This window comes from Harpia harpyja, chromosome 12, assembly GCF_026419915.1.
Source record: "Harpia harpyja isolate bHarHar1 chromosome 12, bHarHar1 primary haplotype, whole genome shotgun sequence".
Classification (NCBI taxonomy): domain Eukaryota; kingdom Metazoa; phylum Chordata; class Aves; order Accipitriformes; family Accipitridae; genus Harpia; species Harpia harpyja.
In genome coordinates this window covers 6281053-6303007 of record NC_068951.1, presented here as the reverse complement: position 1 = coordinate 6303007, position 21955 = coordinate 6281053, and the positions used below count along the sequence as shown (strand labels likewise).

The 21955-nt window shown below is 53.4% G+C and overlaps 5 protein-coding genes and 2 non-coding genes across 10 annotated transcripts in view; 1 reads left to right on the top strand and 6 right to left on the bottom strand.

The window, feature by feature from the left end:
* SMG6 (SMG6 nonsense mediated mRNA decay factor) overlaps window positions 1-628 on the bottom strand; it is a 118624-nt gene extending 117996 nt beyond the window's left edge. The window contains exon 1 of the mRNA XM_052803905.1: window positions 434-628. Within this exon, the coding sequence (XP_052659865.1) occupies window positions 434-497 (64 nt within the window). The 5' untranslated portion in view covers window positions 498-628. The remainder of the gene's footprint in view (window positions 1-433) is intronic.
* On the bottom strand, window positions 387-8991 carry TSR1 (TSR1 ribosome maturation factor). Of its 2 annotated transcripts, none has more exons than XM_052803906.1 (15): window positions 6863-8991; window positions 6682-6785; window positions 6104-6320; window positions 5890-6024; window positions 4918-5345; window positions 4472-4631; window positions 3972-4135; window positions 3468-3670; window positions 2850-3012; window positions 2512-2622; window positions 2035-2167; window positions 1498-1614; window positions 1057-1197; window positions 855-929; window positions 387-756 (listed from the first exon to the last, which is right to left on the bottom strand). In XM_052803906.1, exons 1-15 carry the CDS (start codon window positions 6960-6962, stop codon window positions 578-580), a joined length of 2430 nt encoding a protein of 809 aa, XP_052659866.1. In that variant the 5' UTR covers window positions 6963-8991; the 3' UTR covers window positions 387-577. The 2 variants fall into 2 exon arrangements, with proteins under 2 accessions (XP_052659866.1, XP_052659867.1); XM_052803907.1 differs by having other exon boundaries at window positions 4924-5345.
* On the bottom strand, window positions 1880-1972 carry LOC128149746 (small nucleolar RNA SNORD91 family). Its single transcript, XR_008237812.1, has one exon. It is a non-coding gene; the product is annotated as a small nucleolar RNA SNORD91 family (small nucleolar RNA).
* LOC128149747 (small nucleolar RNA SNORD91 family) lies at window positions 3306-3398 on the bottom strand. Its single transcript, XR_008237813.1, has one exon. It is a non-coding gene; the product is annotated as a small nucleolar RNA SNORD91 family (small nucleolar RNA).
* A 161-nt stretch (window positions 8992-9152) lies between the features above and the next one.
* POLDIP2 (DNA polymerase delta interacting protein 2) lies at window positions 9153-17232 on the bottom strand. The gene is made up of 11 exons (XM_052803911.1): window positions 17012-17232; window positions 16417-16498; window positions 15624-15721; window positions 14678-14774; window positions 14130-14205; window positions 13421-13528; window positions 13051-13187; window positions 11999-12025; window positions 11688-11813; window positions 11203-11282; window positions 9153-9626 (listed from the first exon to the last, which is right to left on the bottom strand). The coding sequence occupies exons 1-11, from the start codon at window positions 17179-17181 to the stop codon at window positions 9512-9514; spliced, it is 1116 nt and encodes a 371-aa protein (XP_052659871.1). The 5' UTR covers window positions 17182-17232; the 3' UTR covers window positions 9153-9511.
* Window positions 17233-17280: 48 nt separating this feature from the next.
* TMEM199 (transmembrane protein 199) lies at window positions 17281-20043 on the top strand. Of its 3 annotated transcripts, none has more exons than XM_052803914.1 (6): window positions 17281-17519; window positions 17596-17669; window positions 17747-17836; window positions 18998-19081; window positions 19375-19487; window positions 19602-20043. In XM_052803914.1, exons 1-6 carry the CDS (start codon window positions 17348-17350, stop codon window positions 19618-19620), a joined length of 552 nt encoding a protein of 183 aa, XP_052659874.1. In that variant the 5' UTR covers window positions 17281-17347; the 3' UTR covers window positions 19621-20043. The 3 variants fall into 3 exon arrangements, with proteins under 3 accessions (XP_052659874.1, XP_052659872.1, XP_052659873.1); XM_052803913.1 differs by having other exon boundaries at window positions 17291-17519; window positions 18998-19034; XM_052803912.1 differs by having other exon boundaries at window positions 18998-19034; window positions 19375-20043.
* Window positions 20044-20150: 107 nt separating this feature from the next.
* SEBOX (SEBOX homeobox) lies at window positions 20151-21834 on the bottom strand. The gene is made up of 2 exons (XM_052803915.1): window positions 21523-21834; window positions 20151-21352 (listed from the first exon to the last, which is right to left on the bottom strand). The coding sequence occupies exons 1-2, from the start codon at window positions 21799-21801 to the stop codon at window positions 21104-21106; spliced, it is 528 nt and encodes a 175-aa protein (XP_052659875.1). The 5' UTR covers window positions 21802-21834; the 3' UTR covers window positions 20151-21103.
* Between the last annotated feature and the right edge of the window lie 121 nt (window positions 21835-21955).

The window sequence follows — 21955 nt, the reverse complement described above, 5'->3', positions numbered from 1 at the left end:
TTTTGTGGAGGGATAAGGGAAGCTGGCCTCGGTCTCTACAGCACAGAGTCGCTTGGTTCCACAGTAAAGGGTTTCTACTGGGGGGCCTGGAAACAAAGCACTGCCTGTTCTCTGCTCCTCAGCTGCCCTGCTCTGGGACAGGCCTCCAGTGAGCTGGGCTCAGTCACTCTCCCCAGCTGCTACTTCACCTTTCTTTCTCAGTGTCACAATAACTTCCAGCAAACTCCTGTCCTTGATACAGCAAAATCCCTGCACGCACCACTGCGGCAGGGCACAAGGGAAAGACAACAGCCCCAGTGGGCCAAGAGGTTCACCAGACAAAGGGTGCACACAGCCTCCCCATTTGGCCGCCTCAGCTGGCCTCCACCAAGACACAGGCACTTAGATGTTTTTTAAAACATTTTCCATTAAAATAAATAGCTGTAGCTGGTACCTGAGCAGCAGCTGGTGAGACAGCCGCCCCTGTACAGACCCCAGCAGTAATACGTCCAAGACATCAGTGCTGTCCTTGCTGTGCACGGGCTGAGAACAGCATCCGGGGAGCTAAGGCACAAACTGCATTAGCCATGCTGGAGACTTATTCCATTTCCACCTCCTGCACCGGCAGCGCACTCTCACTCCTCACCCACGGCACGGGCTCTGGAACATGGGGATCATAAGTCCATTTAGGAAAAACGCGCTTGTAGAGGTTCAGCAGCACAGTATCCTGGGACTTCAGCTGTCCATCAAAGTGGCATTTCATGTGACCATGGGTCCCTAAGCAGAGAGCAGAAGAGGCCATTAGCTGTCCCTCCTGCCCAGGACGACCACATCCTGCCCAGCATCACAGAGATAAATAACCAAATCAAACCTACCTAATGGCTCCTTAATGTGTCCTCTACGACCCCATTTTGTCCTCAGCTCCACTGGCTTAAACCACATCACATCCTCTGGAGATCAAAACACAAAAGGCAGGTAAGAAACAGGCTTTGCTGCACCAACACAACTGCTCCCACAGGGGCGGGAGTTCTGCTTCTGCATCCCCTCTTCCCACCACAGAGATGAGCCGAGCCATACCTCTGTTAAAGAACATGTATCGCACGACAGCCGTCTTGGTAAAGATCTTGAAAGGATGGCCACTGAGCACCAGCCGCTTGACAACGATTCTGTCTGGGTCCACAGAAAGCAGAGAACCCGTGGCGATGAGGTCGTGCATTCCTGCAAGGCAGAGTCACTTAAAGTACCAGGGCAGCACCACAGAAGGTGCCTCCATCACCTCCTCTCCCACCACAACCCCCTTCTCCAAATGGTTCCAGGCCCAGAGCTGCCCCACAGCAGGGACAGACAAAGGTGCCAGTGATATCGCAGATGGAAATGCATTAATCTTCTCAAACAGCACAAAGGGGGCAGCTTTTTCAAGTCATACTTTCTGGATAGATGCACTTGTAAGTGGGATATGAGAACAGCCTCCTAACGTTTGTTTCCCAGACACCACCTCCTCAGCACTTATCAACTTACCGTTACTTCTCTGTTTAAAAAGAAGCACTGAGGCAGGAGGGAAAGTGATGGGAGCGTAAACAGTCACCACCAGGGCAGCATCCGGGCGCAGGAAACGCTCCAGCTTGTGCTTATCAGCTAGGACAGAACAACAACAATCAAGTTCAGGCCAACAGCAGTCCTCAGAGCTGCAGGAAACCCCATTGAGCCCTTTCTTCCCTGGCAAACAGGCTCTGCGCTTTAGGAAAACAGGTGACAAACTCCCCTCCTCTGCTGGCGCAGAGCATCTGGGAACAACGGTGATCCTCTGAGCTACCAGCTCACTGCATGGAGCCTCCCACCACCTTGCCTGGACCAGTGAGCCACCTTGCCCAAGCCCTTCCACTCCTCACTGTTTAGTGCCTCCCCTGGAAGCCTCAGAGCCTAGGAGTGAGTCTTCAGAAGAGTCCTTCAGCCAGGTTCAGACACCACGGCTAAGACATCACAGGCTTCCTGCCCTAGAAACCCCAGCCCCACCTCCTGGCATACCCGTACCCACCCCACCGGTCCCTCACAAACCTGAGGTGTGCTGGGAGAACAGGGGGGATGCTCGGAAGCGTCTGAACCCACAGTGAAAGATCAGTTCCTCCTTTGCCCTCACTGGCTCGCTGTTGCTCGGATGCCGACGCACCAGGAAATTCAACACGGACATCTACAAGAGAGGCAGCACTGTGAGGGGCTGGCAAGCGATGGTAGACAGAGCAGAAAGCAACAGAACATTGCAGCAGAGACTAATGACCTTGCTAATGGCTTCACAAAGGACTGCCAGTCACCAATGCAGACACCTCAGCTAGGCTCAGACACTCTAGCCTAAACACCTCTGGCACCTTCAGCCTGCCCTGACCAAAGGGAAGGTCCTACTTTGAAACATGAGCAATGAAGGGAGATTTCAGCCCAAACCCTCTGCAGGCAGAACCTCTCCAACCCATGCAGCCTGAGGGAATCGGACAAGGAGCTGCACACCTACAAGATATCACTGGGGACACACTTAGTCACCTTTTGTTCATGGGGAAGTAGCGAGAACAGGACTAGGGGCTTCCCTCCTTTGAAGCTCTCCATCACTGAGACAGGGACATTGCAGACATGAAGTGTAACATACCAGCCAACCTGCCAAGAGAGGATCAGTTGTGAATAGTTCTCTCAACAGAAAAGTGTCAGAAGTAACACGTGCCTGGGTTAGAGAGGGAATCCAGAACACTATCATCTGAACTCATGGCTTCATGCTAAGAACCAGCTGGCTGAAAGATCACCCAGCCACCTCCCTGACAAGTCTTTCCTATTAGGAGTAAAGGAACACAGTAGGGGAAGAGATTAGCAAGAGAAAAGGGAGCTACCAAGGCTCCTTCAGTCTCCTCTTTCTCTATTTGCCGGAAGAGGTGCTTTCTGGTTCGGGAGAAGTCCTGGAACTGGAAAATCCTGGCATAATCCCTTGGGAGATTCTCTTTGGGGTCCCACGGAGAAGTCCGGAAGCTCTTCAGCCCCCTGTACTTCTGGAACCTAGAGAACAGATAACAGAAAAGACAAAACTACTTCACCAATCGAGGTGTGCGCCCAGCACCTTCTGTGGTCTGCAAGGACTCACACCTTCAGAGAGGGCAAAGCAAACAAAGCAAATGTTAGCTCTCAGAAAAGATCTTAGTGCAGAGAGAGCTAGAAACAGCAGCCAAGTCTCCAGACAACCTGCCCTTGCTTGAGGGCTCTGCCATCCCCCTCCCTCTCCCAGGTCAGGGCCCAGCTCTCCCTGCCGCAGGGAGCTGCCCAGGCCCACCCACCGCCCCCCAACTAGTGCCTCTGCTGGAAGCCTCAGAGCCTAGGAATGAGTCTTCAGAAGAGTCCTTCAGCCAGGTTCAGACACCACGGCTAAGACATCACAGGCTTCCTGCCCTATCTCACCAAACTAGACAGAAAGGCGCCTTCCAGCTGCTCTCCCAGCAAAGCATTCTGTTTCTTACCGGACTCTGGCAGGCACATCACGTGGCGTGTCCACTTCATCTGGAAACATTTCATCCATTCTCTCCTGTTTGTATCTCTCCAGCATCTGTTCATCTTCCTCCACCTTCTCATCATACTGGTCATCCCGCAAGCACTCAGAAACAGTCATAGTCTCGCACTCCTCCTCTGCAGGTTCCTCTTCCTCCTCACTGCTTTCCCCCTCCTGACCACACAGGACAGCACAGAGCCTGTGAGCACACATGCTCTGTTGATGCCCATGCAGCACTGCAAACCCTGCATGTACTCACACAGCGTGAATTGTGACCCAAGTTACACCACAGTCCCTCATTTCAGTATCTAACAGCCCAAAGAAGCAACACGATGCATGAGAGATTTAACAATGGAAATCCAGGCAAGTCCTGGCTCTGTGTTGTGCCCTTGCATAGAGCAAGCCAGGACAGGATTGTCCTAGAATAGGCAATAATGCCCTGGAGATCACTTGCAATATCAGCTCTTGGAGGTACCTGGGAAACTGCCTCTTCCATCATATCATCATCAATATCATCCTCTTCATCATCATCATCATCTTTCTCACTGCCGCCTTCTCCATCATCCACAATCCAGGCAGCCTGGTACTTGGATGTGCCTTTGGGGACCTTCACCAGTCTCCTGTTTGCCTTCAGAGAAGCTGTAGATTCCCACCAATGGTTAATACAGGAACAATTCTCCTTTTCCTCAGCAACATTTACACCAGGACAGCCAAGATCAGCTCTAGACCAGAATTGCTGTTTCCCAGCACAGAATTTGCCAGGGCCCAGAAAAGGCAGCTAAAATGCAACCCTGCTAAACTGCCAGGCAAACCACGCAGGCTGCTACTCAGGTAATGGGACTAGGAATGGAAGCCCTGGGCTCCCAACTAGCGTGTTTCTTCACAGCCACCCTCAGCCATCCTGGTGATGGAGGATTTCTAAAAACTATCTTAACAGGGACAAGGAAAAGGTCCAGAAGTATTGCTGCTACTCACCCTCTGCTTCTTGCAGTTCTTCTTCAGTAGGCCATGTCTGCTCCCCTTCCATAGGATCAGGAACCACTTCTGACTGCAAAGATTCCTGCTTGTTTGGATCTGCCTTCATCAGGACCTTAACATCTTCCTCCATCTCATCAGTACCATTTACAGAGTCATCCTGAAGGGCAAGAGCAGAGTCCCCAGCTGTGAATACATCTAACTCAAGCCAGCAATCAGTCCAAAGCGAAACTCCCTTCAGTATCACATTTATTATGTTGTAATGTAACGTTTGCTATATGCTGTGGGCAAGGAATGTCAGCTCAGTAGCTGAACACAGGCTTACTGACTCTGATGCAGCTTCCTTTCTCCCTCATTGATCACATATACCCAGTTGTATTTTCCTGATTAAAGTTTACAAATTTCGTGTTCTAATGGGCCCAGCAAAGCCCTGACCTCCCACACACCTGTACCTCCATGTCCTGACTCCTCTTCTGTCCTTTAATCACTCGGGGGTTCAAAGAGAGGGGGTCGGGGGGGGCATCCACCTGGCTCATCTGGAAGTCTCCATGCCCCACAATATGCACCAGGCTGTTCACGTCGAGGGTCTGTCCCCGGACAAAGCCAGACACCTTCAAGGTCCCAACTAGGTCACTCTCCTGACCGGGCACAAACTCAGCAGCATAGGCGAGCAGGTGAGCCCGCCTGTCCCGAAAAGCGAGATGCCGCTGCTTCTGGGTGGCAAGGTGCCTCAGCAGCAGCGAGGACTCCTGCTCCATGTTCAGGGGGAAGAGCTTGGCCTCCGGAAAGCGCTTCTCAATCGCTTTGGCAAGTTTCTTCCTAGCATCTATCCGCTTCTTAGGTGGCAAGTCAGTGCCCCCTGGGACAGCAAGAGCTACCAAACAGCACATAGAACAGAGTTCAGGATCAGATTGTAAACCTTGTAATACCCCTTTTACCAAGCACTGACAAACACTTAGATATCAGCAACCCAAGTAACCAAACAGATTCACACAAGATGCAAAGACAGTTTCACACATTCAAAAGAACCCTCGGGACAGAAAACGTGTCTTCAGAGATAAGATTTTGAGACTAAATGAGACCATGGAGATAAGAGCCCAGGAACTGAACTTAGCAAGGAAGCGTCTGAATCCCTTTCGTTCTGCATGCCTAGATAGCCATGCAGTAACTGACACCACCATGCACCCAGAGGCCTAAACCTAGAAAACCCCTTTTATCTCCAGCACTCCCCCACCAGGGTAGTAACACAACAAGGCAGCACGAGAATGGCATTCACCCGACTGATCTATGCTCAGAAACTGAGCAATCAAAGACCTATTAACATACAGAGCTTTTAATTACTGCAACAGTAAACCCCCATCAAGCACCCCCTCGACCTATATACCACTATAAGCACTTAATGTTTCTCACTTGCTCACCATAACTGGGGAGCCCCTGTGCAAAGAGGCAGGAGAGGCAGTGCTCCCCCACGCTGTCCCAGCCATCTGCAGGATCCAGGATGAACAGGAGGGAGTCAGCAACCTTTGCTAGGTCTAAGACAGCGTGAAGGTCCCCTGCACGCAAAACACCTCCATTACTGAGACTGCCAGAGGTACGGAGCCAAGAACCACACCAACAACAGCGTTTCCTCACCTGCCTGTGCTGTCACAAAATGCCAGCGCTGCTTGAGTCGGGGGCAAAGGAGCGCAAAGCCACCAGTTCTCCCCTCATCCACACGGACAACAGCCGAGTCCTGGCTCTGCAGCAAGCAGAGGGTGTCGTGGGCTGCAGCCCTGCTATGCAGTGGCACCAGAACCACGAGGTGGGGGGGCCCATCCCTGCTGCCCAAGCTCCGCTTCTCCGCCAGCACCTGTGGGCACAACTGCAGAGCATGAACCCCAGCCCGGTTCCTATTCCACCCCCCCCAGATCAAGACTAGATCCCTCCGCAGCTCAGTCCAAAACCACTCGGTCCAGTAATGCTCTGCTTGCCCCAAACTGAACTGACCCAGGCACCCATTCCTCTGCCTAGCCCAGCTCCTCGTCCACTCGCAAAAAAACCAAACTGGCTCGGTCCCCACGGACACACACCCACACCGAGACCCGCACCGGCCCCACTCCCGCTCCCCACCACCCCCTCGCAAAGACCCGACCCGTTTCCCTCTCCCACCGCATCCGGCCCGCCTCCGGTTCCCTGTGCGGCCCGGCCCGGTTCTCCCCCGCAGCCCTCACCGCCTCCTTGCGCTGCCGGCGGAGCTGCAGCGCCTGGTGCCGCCGGTCCACCCTGCTGAGATCGCGGAGCCGCCGGCGGGGCTGGGCCTTGACAGAGACGCGGCCTGCGGGGAGAGAACGGTCAGGCGGGCCGCGGCTCGCAGGGCCGGCGAGGAACCCGGCCGGGCCCGCCCCGCCTCACCTCCAGCGCGGCGCTGCGACGACCCGCTGTGCTTCCCGCCCTTGTGCGCCTTGTTCTGCTGCTTCAGCGGCCCGGGCCGGTGGGCGCCCGCCGCCACCATGCTGCCTCCTCGCTGCCTCCTCAGCGCTTCCGCCCGCGCCGCTCGCGTCACTTCCGGTGCCGCGGGGCACGCCGGGAGCGCGCAGCGCCTCGCCCACACTAAGATGGCGGCGTGAGGGACGGGGGTGAGCGGAGCTCCGGCCCTGCCCGCTGAGAGGGAGGAGCGGCAGACCCGGCCCCCGGGGAGAGCACCGCTGCGGGGCAAGGGCGAGCCCCAGAGCCGGTGCAGGGAGGGAGGGAGGCTGGTGCCCGTCAGCGCCGCGGCGGAGGGAGAGGTGCGGAATGAGAGGCAGGAGCGACAGCCCTTCCTTCAGCGCTTTATTGATTAGTTCTTTGTACAGGTATTTACACAAGAGGAAAGCTGCCCGCCCGCAGGGAGAGGGCTTGCCCGCGCTCTGGAAACAGTCCTGTGGGAAGCAGCAGTTGAGGGAAGGCCCTCCCCGAGCCCTAGGCCCCGGGGCAGGCATGCCCCCCCCCCCCCCCCCCGCAGTCCCATCGAGTGAAAACATTCCTACGCTCCCCGTGCCGCTTTGTCCCAGCCCTGTTTGGTACTGGCAGCGCTGGTCACCTTGGTTCTTGGCAATCATTATCCAGCCAAGACTGTTCCCAGACCTCAGGCCTCAGCCATACCCTGCCCCGGCAGAACATCACACCAACTACACCTCGCAGCTGCAACAGCCGCTCTGCCTGGTGCTGGCAGAGCCCCTGTCCCCAGGACCACACCGTCACTCAGGAATACAACACTCTGCTTGTTACTGGAAGCATTAGGTCCACAGCACCCCAGAAACACAGGCAGGTGAGCAAAGGGTTAAACATTTACAATGGTGTTGCAATTGCCAGTAAAGCTGAAGTCGGTAACCCAAGGGAGAGGCAGGGCAGCTGCTATTCCGATCCTGATTGAGCAACTGCATGGGAGGGAAAAAACAGGTTCCTACAGGTCCCTGCTTCCTCTGAACTTGGAGTCATCCCCCCCTTTTCCTCCCGCGAAGAAATCGGCGTGACAGCAGCAACCTGGGGTTGTCAGCCATGGGCTGTACTTTACAGATCCTTTTCTACCCCTAAAAGCAGGCTGGCTGTCTAAACCTTTCAACTCTAAAAGCAATGTAGATAGCATGTCCTACCTGATAGGAAGGAAGACACAAAATTAAGAGACCGGTGACAGAAAAACACTGTTTAAGCAGTAGTAATTAAGTCTCTCTATACAGGTGTCCACTGGCTGTGGGACAGCATGCAAGTCTCTCCTGCTGTCATTTCCGAAGGCTGTTTGTCCATCAGCTGAGATGGCCTGTAGCACTGCCACAGCACTGCCTTGCAGAGCCAAATGTGAAGTGGCTGCTCAGAGAGGACTCAGAGGAAGAGGGAATAACTAGGATACTTCTAAATCAAGAAAAACAAGTCCTGTGAGTTAGTTATACCTTGTCATTTAAGCAAGACCAGGGAAAGGAGCAAGGTTTGAAACTTTCTGCCTAGGGTTCCTATCACAAAGTCAACTATGTCTGCCCCCACGAGTCACCCAGAAGTCTGGAAACCCAGAGACAGCCAGAAGGGTCCCACCACGGGGGCTGACATCTCTCCAGATCTCTGCAATCCTCAGAGCTGCTGAGAGCCGCTCTGGCTTGTAAAAAGAGCTAACACCTGATTTGCACTGTGGACCAGGCCCTTCGCATGTAAAAGCAAAATTCCCACAAACCCATACATCCTAAGCTTACAGGTATTTTGCTGACCTGTGCGGTTCTGCAGGGCCCTCCACACAGACTACCAAAAAAATCACAACCCATCAAGCTAAGCAAGCAGGAGCAGAAAGCCAAGCACCACCTCTCTGTGGCTGACAGCACTGCAGGTTAAAACAAGCTCTTCCTGCCAAAGCAGAAACTACCAAGGAAATACGGTTACGGCCGCAGCATGAGCGGGGAAGTATCCTCCGGCAGTTGGGATGCAGATCCCTGTAGTAAGGCAAGCCCTTGCAGGAGGAGGGCCCCCTTCAGCTCTCCTGTACCATCACAACACAAAGCCGAGTGCTTTACACACACAAGGCTGAGCTCACATTCCTGCTCCCTAAACCAGCATCACTGCTGCCTTCTGAAGCAGCAAGAAATCCGGGCTGACTCCGCTTCGCATGTGGACAAGGGGGAGCACAAGCCGGGGCAGGCTGGATGCAAAGCCTAGGCCTTGATTTATAAAGGAAGACTGGTTGCAACTGGAAGGGCCAGTTTATTAGAGAAACCTCACATTGCAGAGAATTCACAACACATTGGAAAGGGTCCAGGCCTGCTGAGGGGGCCAGTCTTCTGCAGCAGCACAGATCTACATCCCCCAGCTCCAACCCCAGCAGGTGCCACAAAGGGAAGGGTTAACTAGAACACAGCTTATGTTTACAAGCAGCCTGAGAGAGCCAGTATTAAAGTTCCAAAAAGCCTCCCCATTAGACAACAGTTAAAACAAAAATGGTTTAAAATGTTTAAAAGCTCCATGTTCTTGGCTGCAGCATAATGGGGAGGCAAAGGTCTACAACACACACAGGTCTCTGTGGGTCTCAGCACTCGGTCTGCTCTACCAGTGAAGGCCGGAGGGGGGGGTCTTCTCATCTTTGTTGCTTTCCAGAGAAAAGGGTGGGATTCGGACATCAAAGTGGGAGCCATCAGGCCTCTCAAATCGAAAAGTACCCCTGCAAAATAATGGCAGAGATCACGCAGAGGCCAGGGACGAACACAGCTAGGAATCATCAGCTAGAAGGTAAGACATGAGCTCTTCCACATCCTGCACAGGGACTCCAGGGCTGCATTTGCAAGGCCCATCCAGCAGCAAGTACATCTGCCTGCCAAGATGACTCATTTATTGGAAGACTCCTGGGCAGTTTACATCACATCTCTAATATACATTTCCTGAATAAAGATGTCATGATTGGAGCCTCCAGGAGGTAAGCGCCCTCCACGCATCTGCGGCAGTGTTTACCTAACTCCCACCCCACAGGAGACAACCATCCGAGCTATTTTTACAAACTGATTACACATAAACTCAGATTCGTATTTCTTGGCAGAAGCTCCACTGGTTAAGAAGTCTGCGACAACACGAAATCCCATCACAGATGTAATTTGGAATAGCTTCTGCTTTGCATTTCAGAAAGGGTATTTCAGAACTGAATCTGCCTGTCCCTGTACAAACAAATAATTTGTTTACTGCCCTGAACTACAGACAAATGTACTGCAGAACACGACACGGGCAAGAGGATCGTGGAGATAAACTAACAGGTTCTCATGATGGAGAGGACACAATCAAACACCAGAAGTCAAACTGAGCTGCTTCTGAGCTGCAGAACCTTTGTCCCTTTCTCTTCAGGAGGCAGAGAGAGAGTGAAAAACTACCAAACGAGCTGGTTTTATTCCCCAGGACATGCATTCAGGCAATTCAAAATGCATTAACGTGGAAAACAAGGGTATGTCCTACGGGCAAAGAGCTGCTTTCTTGCTTTTCCCAACTCAAAGGCAGTTCCAACGCAGCTTAACTCCGAAACAGATTTACTCAAAAAATGCAAGCTAGAAAGACCTGTCATAGAGAAGGCAAGAGGTGCCTGTGCATTTCTTGTTCACACAGAGATGACACCAAATGTGCTAACCCATCTGAAATGCAAACAGAGGGAAACTGCTTGAACCCTACGGCACAGCAAAACAACTCAGCTGAGCACTCTCCTAGCTGCAGTTATGGAAGGGGGGACTTGTAACACCAGTTAGGCTGAAGGCCTTATCTGGCCTAAACTGGGAATAACCCCACGTGCCAATTCCTCATGGAAACAGAACCGCACAGCTTCATGCAGGGATAGAATCAAAGCCCAGACCTCTCCAAAGAGAGGATACCAGTTCACGCATCCCTGCTGCCTAGGGAAACACCAGCATGAAGCCTTGCCTCTTGCACCAAGGACTGAAAGGGACAGAAACTGAGTACAGCAGAAGATGACAAGAGAACCGCTTCATGTCTTTGCAAATCCAGTCTAGCATAGACCACAGAAGAAGGATAAATTAGCCTGGAACCTCTCTTGGTGCAGAGAATCAATAGATCATCTTCTCGCTAACTGCGATACTGCTATAGAGAAGCTCATAAAAATTTTAACTATCAAGTATGTCCTGTCCTGTCCAGTCCAATTCCACCCACCTTTCAGCCATAACTCCAGACTGCAAACTGCGTCCCAGCTCAGCGCTGTGGGGTCCTATATCTAAATCACTACTGCAGTAATAAGTGCTTCTTACCACATGTGACCACTGGATGCCTGCAGGGAGACGTGACTGCTGTACTGAAATGCCGGCTGTTCTTTGGATAAAACTGGCTCCTGACAAGACAAGAAGAGACCACTCTGCATCAGCAACGGATCTTAACATTCCTTACAGACAGGCATCAACAGGAAATTTATATTTTGTATTCACATAGCGAGAAGAAAATCAGAGAGATCCACACCTGAGCATCGCTACCAATTACACAGCAAACAACTCAGCCAGCGAGTAATGCCAGAATCACGTATTATTCCAGTTTTCCCATTACCAGTCATTTAGGATCATTCTCTAATACTCGGTGTGAAGTTTCAGTTCAGATGAAAAGCTTATGTGATTTTTTTCATTACCAGTTTCCTATTCCATCTACTTCTACTGCCCACTAAGCAATTTACTGGCAAATCAACCCAAGCAAGAAGACTCCAGCAAAGGGCTGCACTTCCCAAGAGAAGCTACACGATACTTACCCTTCCTACAACACCACGGCCCCTGACCGTTTCCAAGGTGCCAGACAAGCTAAATATCCTCCAGTGCCGTTCTCGGAGTTGCACCACTTCGCTGTCGAGGTTCTCCAAGCGAATACAGTAGCGCCACTGGACAGAAGAAAGACTGTTATCACAAACTGGAATCGGCTGCAAACAGTTGATAACCCATAGCCGATACTGGGAAACAGTTGCCAGGCAAGGGCTACTCTCCCTCAGAGCTTATCACACAGCAATGATGCCACAGCAAATAAACTCCTTCCCTTTAGCTGCTTCGTGAAACAAAAGGCACTTACCCAGTAGACATGGGAATTCTGGGCTTCCTGTCAAGAGAAACAAAAGACTTTAGCAGCTGCCCTTCAACGCTCAGCGCCAAAACCTCTTCAGCTGTCAGCACAGCACAAGCACAGGGGCTCTCGCTCCATGCCAGATTGACGCAGACAACTCACATGAGCACAAAGACAGCTGCTCTCCGAAGCAGTCCATCAGTTACCGCCTGGCACTGGCTCTGCTCTAGACATGTAATCATGAGGTGGGAGATTTGCAAGGATCTTGTGACTACGGAGGGTTGATCTCCATGTTAATTACGCACTTTCTACAGATCTAGAAACACCCGTTTCATTGCCTTCAGGCACCTGTTTCTCTGACAAGGTTAGGACAAGCATCAGTTGGGCTCCACAGAAGTTGCAATTCCACACCAAAACGTCCACCTGCCACAGCGCAGACTCCCTGGCAGCTGTGCTCGTCTGGACTTGGAAATCAAACTGCTGCGGTAATTCCCAGCCCTCCCACTCAGAAGTCTATCGGAGCCTCATTATTTTGGATGGTCCACATGAAGTTCTTACACTATAAAGAGCAAATCGTTATCAGCTAAATCCAGAAGGCTTTAGCCAAACCCTCTAACCCACATTAGAGCCAGGAAACAGGGGTAGACACCCACAGCACCTCATCACTGGGCAGGATAACAGATATGTCTGATATTACAGGGCAGATGGCCTTGATGCCCCCTTACGCACACACCCATCTGTGACTGAGGCAGTAAAGGATCAACTCACAAGCCTTCCTAAATATCTTGCTAACAGAGTTCTGCAGAACAGCGGAGGGTATTTCCCATCCTACAAACAACAAGCAAAAGCCAATGTGCAGGAGCTGTTCTCCAAAAATGTATGACAAAACAGTTTCATGTTCATACCTCTGCTGGATATTGTGACAATGAAATCGCAATTGTGATTAAAAAGTCATTTCTCCAGTAAGCAGAAAGTACCTTCAGTCAGTAAACTGGTCTTAGAAAAACATGCAAGTCAAGCAGATCGCAGAACTAACACAGTGACACGCAACACAGACCTACCCTCATGCCCATATAGAAAGGGATGACTGTGACGCGGATGTTCTCTGTGGTTTCTCGGTGTACATCAGAAAGCTCTAGCCAGGGGTGGTTCTTCTCCTGCCATGCACACAGTGTATCCCTTGCTACAAAAGGTGGAACTGTGGGGAGGGAAAGATGAGAGTTTATGAGGAGACTGTATCCAGAGTGCTCTCCTCTCAAAGCAACTCCTTTCACATAGTTACAAAAATCATTTAAAGGAGGCTTTACTGTAACAAAACCCAAACCAGACCACAATTTTTACACGGTATCTAAGACGATGGGTTCTGGGTACTTGTTATAGAGTACCTCAAGCATCTGTCTCTGAAGAGTTCCCTCTGAAGCCAGAAATTACCTTTTGTTTGGTCGTACATGAGAAACCTCTCAAAGAGCTCATGCTGGATGGGCACTTGATCAGTGGAGCTGTAGGGAAGGATATCTTCATGGCTTACATAGTCTAAACCTGAAAAAGAAACCCCAAAAGCCACTGAACTTCCCTAGTGAAGAGCAGCTCAGAAGTGTCCTGACAGAGAAATGGATCACACTACTGAGACGTCAAGAAAAGGATTTTGGCAGCAGCAGCCAAGAATGCAAGCATGGAGGAAAACAGGCCAGTAATAACCTTTGGCATTGTTCTTCAGTGAGATTTTTCCATAGAATGATTTCTCTGATAAAGTCACACTGCCTGGGAAGTGACTGCACTGCCACAAAAGGACTTTGGGCAGGAAATGCGAAGGACAAGAAGAGATCTAGCTGTCCTGGTAATAAAGTAGAATAGCCTGTATGCAACAGGGTATGCGTATGGGATCTATGTCTCAAGAGCACAAAGTAGGCATGCTTATGTCTGATCAGAGTCTGCCCAACTTCCATCCATCCAAAAGGGCTTCATGTACTTTAGTCATTCTGTTGTTTCTAGCACAGCCCTAAACCACAGACAGATCCACTACAGTAATGTCCTGTAGGAACTGCTGCTTCACTGGCAGAAGGTGACTGTTGGTGACTCTTCTGACCTCCCCTCGTGACAACCCACATCTCCACAGAGCGTACAGGTGCATTTTACTCACCTGGTATGGCATAGAGGGCTCTGCTGTCATCGTGATTTGCCAGGAACGTCACTGCTTCTGTCTGTGATCTCTGGGACTGAGAAAAAGGAAGGTTTATGTTTTTCTGTGGGGATTGTTGTGGGCCAGTTTCCAGCCATATTTCAGTTTACTATTGTGGTTTCTAAAGTGTGTAACGTTTATTTTATTTAACCAATTCACTTCAGAACATCTCTCCTTTTAACTCCTCTAGACTAATTCTCCACTCAAACAAGTGAAGAGCATTTTCAGTGCTGCAACCCACATTCATAAGGACCTGCGTGCAACAGAATAGGAATGCCAACAGGATAAGGAAGTGAGGTTGGAAAGGGGAAACATGATCCAGAAAAGAGTCATATGACATTCCAGATTATCTTTCTCAGGGAAAATATGACTTGAAGAACAAATTTGTCCTAAAATTCTAAACAATCAAGTTAGCCATCAGAGCCATTTTCTTTCAGTGCCTGTCCATCTGAACCATTTGTAGAGGAGAAGATATTTGAGTTTCAATACCAAGATTATTGGTTACTTACTATATGTGGACAATCCCGGGCATCTATTAGCACCTGATAGTAAGTGTGCGTTTTGCCCTTGACCTCTTTGGAACCATGGCCTGCCGCGTTCTCGCTTCTAAAAAGAAAAGCGGAACACTGAGCTCAAGCACAGGATGGCAGCAAACTGTTGTTACCAGGACCAAGCACATGCATAAACAATGATTTTTTTTTTTTTTTTAAATACATTTTGCAGTCTGTAATCATTCAGTTCCATCCAAATTAAACTCATGTCAGCCACCCACACAACGACAGATGAGCCAAGATGACAATCAACGGTGTTTGTCACAGGCACAACAGCCCTGTTTTCAGACGACTCAGAATTTCCTTCTGCTCAGTCCAGTCTCCTGTTTGGGGTGCGTATTTCTACTGCCCTCTGATTCTCTCTCTGCTTACTCCTCATTCCTTCCTGACTCCACACGCACACTCGCCCAGCACACCTCCAACATAGGCCGGGGGAAAATGGATGGAAGAGGGGAAAGAAGTGAACAGCGACTCAGCCCACAAGAAGGATGAACTTGGCCTAGTGGGTTGAAACTGTCAGCTGGCAGCTGACAAATCCAACTCACTGGCAATCTACAGAAGCAGCAGCCTGCAATTTTAACGCAGGAGCCTAGACCTAACTCAAAAAGGAAAACACAAAGGTGTTTTTTTATAATTTAAAAAAAAAATTCATGCTGCTGGCATTTTTTTTTATTTCCTTCACGTACACTCTCACCCTTCATACTTCCATCCTGTCTCTAATTAACACAAAATTAATACTCATGCAATGTCTCTTCTTTAAGCACCTCTCTTCTAGTTTACGTTCATGCAAAACAGACCCATACCATTGTCCTCCTTAAAAAGACTTGTTTACCCCAGCCAGGAAACTCGATACAAAATGTAAATGTAACAGTACAACAGCATATACACCAGAACATATGCTTACTTTTCTGCAACAGGAGAAGCCACATCTCGATCATAAAGCCTGGCTTGCCAGGGAAACAGGACTATTCCTCGATAGCCAAACACACTGTGAAGAAATAGCTGAAAGGAACAAGTAATTGCATTTGAATACACAGCAAGCTTTAATCAACTTAGACACAACAGAAAACATGAAGCCAAAAGCCCTTTTCTGATAGTATTTAAAAAACCTGTCAACTGAGGTAAAACTAGAAACATTTACAAAGTGTATCAATGCATGGGATGGGAATACAGGGAGAATCACCACTGTGCAAACCCAGAGCAGAAACAAAGAGGGAACACGAACAGTCTGGGATGAGGGAAGAAATTCATGTCATCTCTACCCATAAAAGTGAATGACTAAACCAGTAATAAAGTATTAGAACAGCAGAAGTGCAGAAAGGAGACCAGCACGGGAGACACCGCTCAGGAACGTGGAAACAGATCTCCGAGGCACAAGCACAGAAATGACAACTTTAGTTCTTATTTCTCAAATTCAGTGATTGTCTCTTCTGTTCCTAGAGGGAGAAATCCCTTAAATAAGGCCACAGGAGCAAATGCCATTGTAGGAACAGTTGTGTCACGCTGCAGATTCTTATCAACTTGCTACTGTCAGATGACTGACAAACTGCAGACACAGCAGAGACAAGGAGCACTGAACTGTGAAACTTCTGGCCCTCTACTACAATGCAGCAGCTTCCTTATGGGTAAATCACTCGGCTACCTGATCTCTGTGGAATAAGCCTGCAGGATCAGCTCCGCTCCCCAGAACCGCTTACCTGTCCTGTCTCGTATTTGCCGTGCTGCTTCGGTGCCTCAAACACCCCCACGGTCTCCAGCACTTTGCCCTCCGGGCGGTTTCTAGGAGCAGAGAGGTAGTTTGGTGAGTGTGCAGGGGCTGAACCAGCCCCCGGGCCAGGTGGCACACAGCACCCGAGCCCCAGGCTCTAGCCAGGCTGGAAGCCTCGCACTTCCCTTGGATACCACGCAGCCCCCCTGGGGACCCTGCTACGCACTACGGTGCCCAGTCCCCCAAACCCTTCCCTGCCCCCCACCCCTTTACCAATCTCCCCTTTCCCAACCGCCCTGGACACCCCCCTGCCCAGCTGCCCCTTTAGCCCAATCTCCCCTCCCCATACCTACCCCAGCCACCCCGACAGCCCCCCAACTCCTTCCCAGTCTTCCCCCAGTGACCAACAGCCCCCCCCACTCACCCCAAACAGCCCCTCAGAACCCTTAACCCCACCTCCCCACCCCAAACAACCCCCTCGCAGCCCCCAACCCCCCGACAGCCCCTCCACACCCCCTTACCCCCGCCCCAACACCCCTAAACCGCCCCTCCGGGCCCAGCCCCCCCCTCCCCGCAGGCCTCACCGCGACGAGAGGTGCCGCCTCGGCGGCAGCAGCAACGGGACGGCCGCGGCTCCCCCCGCGCCCAAGGGCCGCAGCCCACGGGCCGGGGGCGGTTCCCAGAGCGGCAACCCACGGGCCCTGCACCGGCTCAGGGCCGCCGCCACGTACCGCCGCGCCGCGCAGCCCGACATCCCGCGGCCGGGCCCGACCCCGCCGCCCAGCCCACAATGCACCGCGCCTTACCCTTCCGCCCAACCTCCGCTTCCCGGCGGCCCCCGCGGAGCGGGCGGCGCCGCTCTAGCCCGCCGTCGCGCTCTATGGCACTCCGCGTCGCCTAGGCGACGGCGGCCGGGCAAGATGGCGTCGGCGGTGCGGGCCGGGCGGCGGCTGCGGCAGGCGGTGGAAGGCGGCGAGCTGGCGGGGCTGCCCGCCGGTCTGCGGGCCGAGCTGGAGGCGGCGCTGGCCTCCGAAGGCGCCCTGGTGGCCTTCAGCCTGCTGCGGAGGCTGCACGCCGCGCTGCGGGAGGCAGGTAGGCCGCGCCGCCCCTGGCGCGACGGGCCGCGACCGGCCGGACCGCCGTTAACCGTCGCGTCCCCCACCCGTAGGGTCCCCGTTGTACCTACACGAGCTCCTGGAAGGCAGCGAGATCGACCTGCCCGAGGTGCCGGTGCCGCCGCGGGTAGGTGAGGGCCGGGCGTGGGCCGCGGGGGACGATGGCGGCCGCCGGCCCTCACGGTGGCTCTGCTCTTCCCCCAGAACCCCGAGCTGGTGGCCCGGCTGGAGCGGATAAAAGCCAAGCTGGCCAACGAGGAGTACCGGCGAATGACCCGCAACATCACCGGCCAGGTGAGGGGCCTACTGCATCGCCTGCTGTCAGGATACGTTCCTCAAAAGCGCGGCCATTAGCAACCTGACAGATAGCAAAGGAAATTTGCCCCGTAGAGTGCGTGCAGTACAGAGGGAATGCGGGCAGGGACTTGAGGAGTGCACGCTGTAAATGCACGGGGACAACAGGTACGGTGTTGAGGGCAGAGGTAGGACAGGGCTATCAGGATGGTGAAGTAGAAGAGACTCTGACTTATAGAACAGCTCACCATGCCAAAGATCTCAGGTTTTGATCTGGGAGACTGAGCATCTACGGTAAATGTTTTACTGGGAGTATCTGTGCTGCCTTTTTCTGAATGGCTAGATTTTCCTCATAGTTTTAAAATGAGATCATTCCTGCCAAGGTAAAAGCTGAAAAAAAAGGGTAATGTTTGGGCACCCGTTCTTTCCCAGGAAGAGCTGAGATCTTTTGGCACAGTGACCGTTTGAACAAGCCAGCATCCCTTCCTGCTGGCATTCCTTGTGATCCCATCCTGCTACCCCTCCCCCACACTGTATCCGGCATCCCTGTGCGTTTAAGACCCTGCATGTATCCTCTTGTTGCGTTAACTCTTGTGGGAAGATCTCCTTTTCTCTCTGTCAAGCTTAGCCACTTCATCTATGAAACAGAGTGGTTTTAGCAGAGCTGGGTAGTGACAGCAATGCTCCTTTCAAACAGTGGAGAAGTAGAGGAGTATTCCCATATCTGTGTGCTCATCACGTTCTTCCCTGCGTCCCCCTGCCTAGTATCTGGTGTTTGAAATTGTGTAACCACGTCCGATTTGACAAAGAGCATGCAGAGCTTTACAACATTTAGTTCTTGCCAGCTGCCTGAACACGGAGGACAAGGTGAGACCCTTTAGTGTCTCTACTAAAGGCAAACCTGCAGCAGAGAACCCACATGCAAGAAAACGCTCACACTCTGGGAAGTGCTTTGATAAGAAATGATCCCCTCTCAACATCCTTGAATCAGAACACAAGCAAAAACCCAGAGAAGCGCCCGCAGCCCACCCAACCACTGCCAGGGCCCCCCCCTCAGAACTTCTGAGTCTTGGGGACAGGATAGGGCATTGGCATTGCTTTTATTATGCAGTTAATATTAAAATACAACCAATCACAAGTTGTTTTAATCCTTTCTTGTAGGAGATGAATGGGACGTTGGCTGAATTTGGGAGGCAAGGTGAGTGGCTGCCTGTCTTGCTGACACCTGGCAGTGTGTACTTACAGGTCAGCCATGGGAACTGTCGCATCACTAGCTGTTGATATCAGGCAGCCCTTCCCTCTCCAAATATCTCACTGGCAGGTTTTAATGCACAAAAGTGTTCCTCGAGTAAAGGAGCAGCCTGTTGGTCCTTCTTATAAATATTTCTGGAGGCATAAAGCATGTGAATCCTCGAGTATTCCTGTAGCCCAGCTGAGGCAGCCACAGGCAGGCTCCATTAGCAGGATTACAGCTTGTCCCCAGCCCTACTCTCCAAGCCTTACCTAAAAGCACAATCATCTTTCCCCCTTCTCTCCAGTTCGCTCTGTTAAAGCCGTTGTCATCACCATATTCAACTTCATTGTCACCGTGGTGGCCGCCTTTGCCTGCACGTACCTGGGCAGCCAGTACGTCTTCGTGGAGACCGCGGCGGTGAGTGAGCCCGCAGCCTTGGACCACACTTGTGGCACGCTCTGGGCTGGCCAGGCAGGAGCGGCAGCTCGACCGCACGCGCAGGGTCACTTATCTCTCTTTTTGTGTCCCCAGCGTGTCCTGTCAGCGGTAATTGTGGCCTCGGTGGTTGGCTTGGCCGAGCTGTATGTAATGGTGCGGACCCTTGAAGGGGACCTTGGGAAACTATAATCGCACACGTCCCTGTGAACTGCGGCCCTCATGCTGGAGGCTTTTGCCCTCCCGAGGAGTCATTAATTTGGGGCAGTTTTATCTTCTACCATCTGTTTGTACCTGCTGCTGCTACTGGGAAGGCTGCTGCGTTCCTCAGGCCTGGTCCTTTGCTCCCTGCTCCTTAACGTTCCTGAAATGAATCGTGGATTAAAAATCCTGCAGCTGCAGAACAGAAGAGGGAACAGCTGTGGACTCTCACCACCCCAACACAGAGAGGGGCGTTAGCTCCCACCGTTCCTGTTCTCCTGCGAAGTTGCTGTCCTTTTATTCTGGAAATAAATAACATTGTGTGTTTGCAACCTTCTTCCTTCCTGATGGGAGACGTCTGTTGTTATGCGGAATGCCGACCTGGCATCTAAAAGACACCACTGAGAGCTGTGAATCTTCCCTCTCCCTCTGCATCCTGCTCCTGCCAAAACCTCCCTTTGCCTGCCCTCACTGCTCCTGCCTGCTCCCTCATGCACTTTTGGGAGAGTGTTATTCCCTTGTGACTCGGATGGCAGCACCTGACCCAGCTCGTGTTTGGGGGCGAGCACTTTCCGCCTCCAGTTTAGGAAGATGATGGCATCCGGCACAGCCACGTTGCGGTTGGCACCCAGTTTGGCTTTGTCTACAGCAGCTCAGCTCCACGTAGCTCGTACAGCGTCCTCATGCAGGGGCTGCTGCATCTCCTGACCCGCAGCCCTGTGGCTGTCGGTGCCTGGGTGAGGAGCACGAGCCGTAGCTGCCTGCCTGTGCCGCGGGATGCGGCAGGGCCCCCGCCGGCAGACAGGGAAGCGAGGGGTGCGTGGCTCTCTACCTCCCCTGCCAAAGGGTGCCCAGCTTCCCCCCACAGGGGAGGGAAAGCACCTCAAACACAGAGCCCCGGGGGCTTCTTGGGTGCCACGGAGCAGAGAGTGGAGCCAGCTCGGTGCATCCACGGTGGGGAGGGGATGCCGAGGCTGGCACCGTCGGGTCCTGTGGACGCGGACACCTGCCGGGTGGGCACCCTGCCAGGGCCAGACACGGTGATTAATGCTCTGATGGCAGCTAAGCCCCTCTGCAAACACGCTTTAATATCCGATACAGGGGGGATCTGCCGGCACCTGCGAACGTGCCTGCGGATTAGGGGCGGCCGCGCCACAATCATCTGCGGATACGGCCTCAGATTAAGGTATTTTTTCCAAAAGATTAGTCGGTATTAGGGGGCTGATGGGGAGCTGGCCCCGCCACGGCCGCACCGGCATTTAGGATATTGGATGACATCCTCGGGACCTTCGGGACCGGCAGTAATTCCACACCCTAATGAAATCGTGGCGCTAAGCCGGGGGGGTCCTCGGTGCCGGGGGGGGGGGTCCCTGGTGCCGGGGGCGTCCCCGCCACGGCTACGGCTCGCCCAGGTTGGTGATGGCCGCGCTGTAGATGAGGTCGGAGATGGAGCCCAGCGAGGTGGGGAGGCCCCGAGTGGGGCTGCGGGCTCCCGGCGGAGGCAGGGCAGGGGCCGGTCCCGGGGTGGTGCCGTCGGGGGGTGCAGCGGGAGAACCCCGTTCCCCGGGCGGTGGCAGCGGCGGTAGCGGCGGCGGCTCCGGTTTGGCGCTGCGGATCCTGCGGGCGCGACGGTTCTGGAACCAGACCTGGGCCGGGCAGGGTCGGGGAGGGGGGGGGACACACGAGTGTCAGACACCGGTGGCGACCAGACCGGGCAGCCCCGCGGAAGAGGTGGGGGGGGGGGTCCCGGCCCCGGGAGGAAGGGACGGAGGAGGAGGAGGAGGAGGAGGAGGGGGGATGTCCCTTCGGCGCTCACCTGGATCTTGGCCTCGGGCAGCTGGGTGAGCTCGGCCAGGCGCTCCCGGGTGGCGATGTCCGGGTAGGGGACGGCGGCGAAGGCCCGCTCCAGCTCCGACAGCTGCCCCCGGCTGAAGGTGGTCCTCCGCCTCTTCCGCGGCCCCCCCGGGCAGGGGCAGGGGCACGGCCCCGGGGCGCGCCCCCCCCCCACCGCCCGCCCGCCGCCCGGCCCGCCCGCCCCGTCGGGGAAGCGGAGCAACGGCTGGGGGGTGCGGGAGGTGCCCGGGGCCGCGCTCATCCTGCCCGGCTCCCCCGGACCCGCTGCCGCAGCCCCGGCTTTTATCCCCCCCCCCCCCCCCCGGCGGGCTGGGGACCGCCCCGAGCGGGCGGTGCTGCCCCCCCCCGTCCTTCCCGGCGGCTCCCGGGGCCGGTCCCCGCTCCGCGCCCCCCGA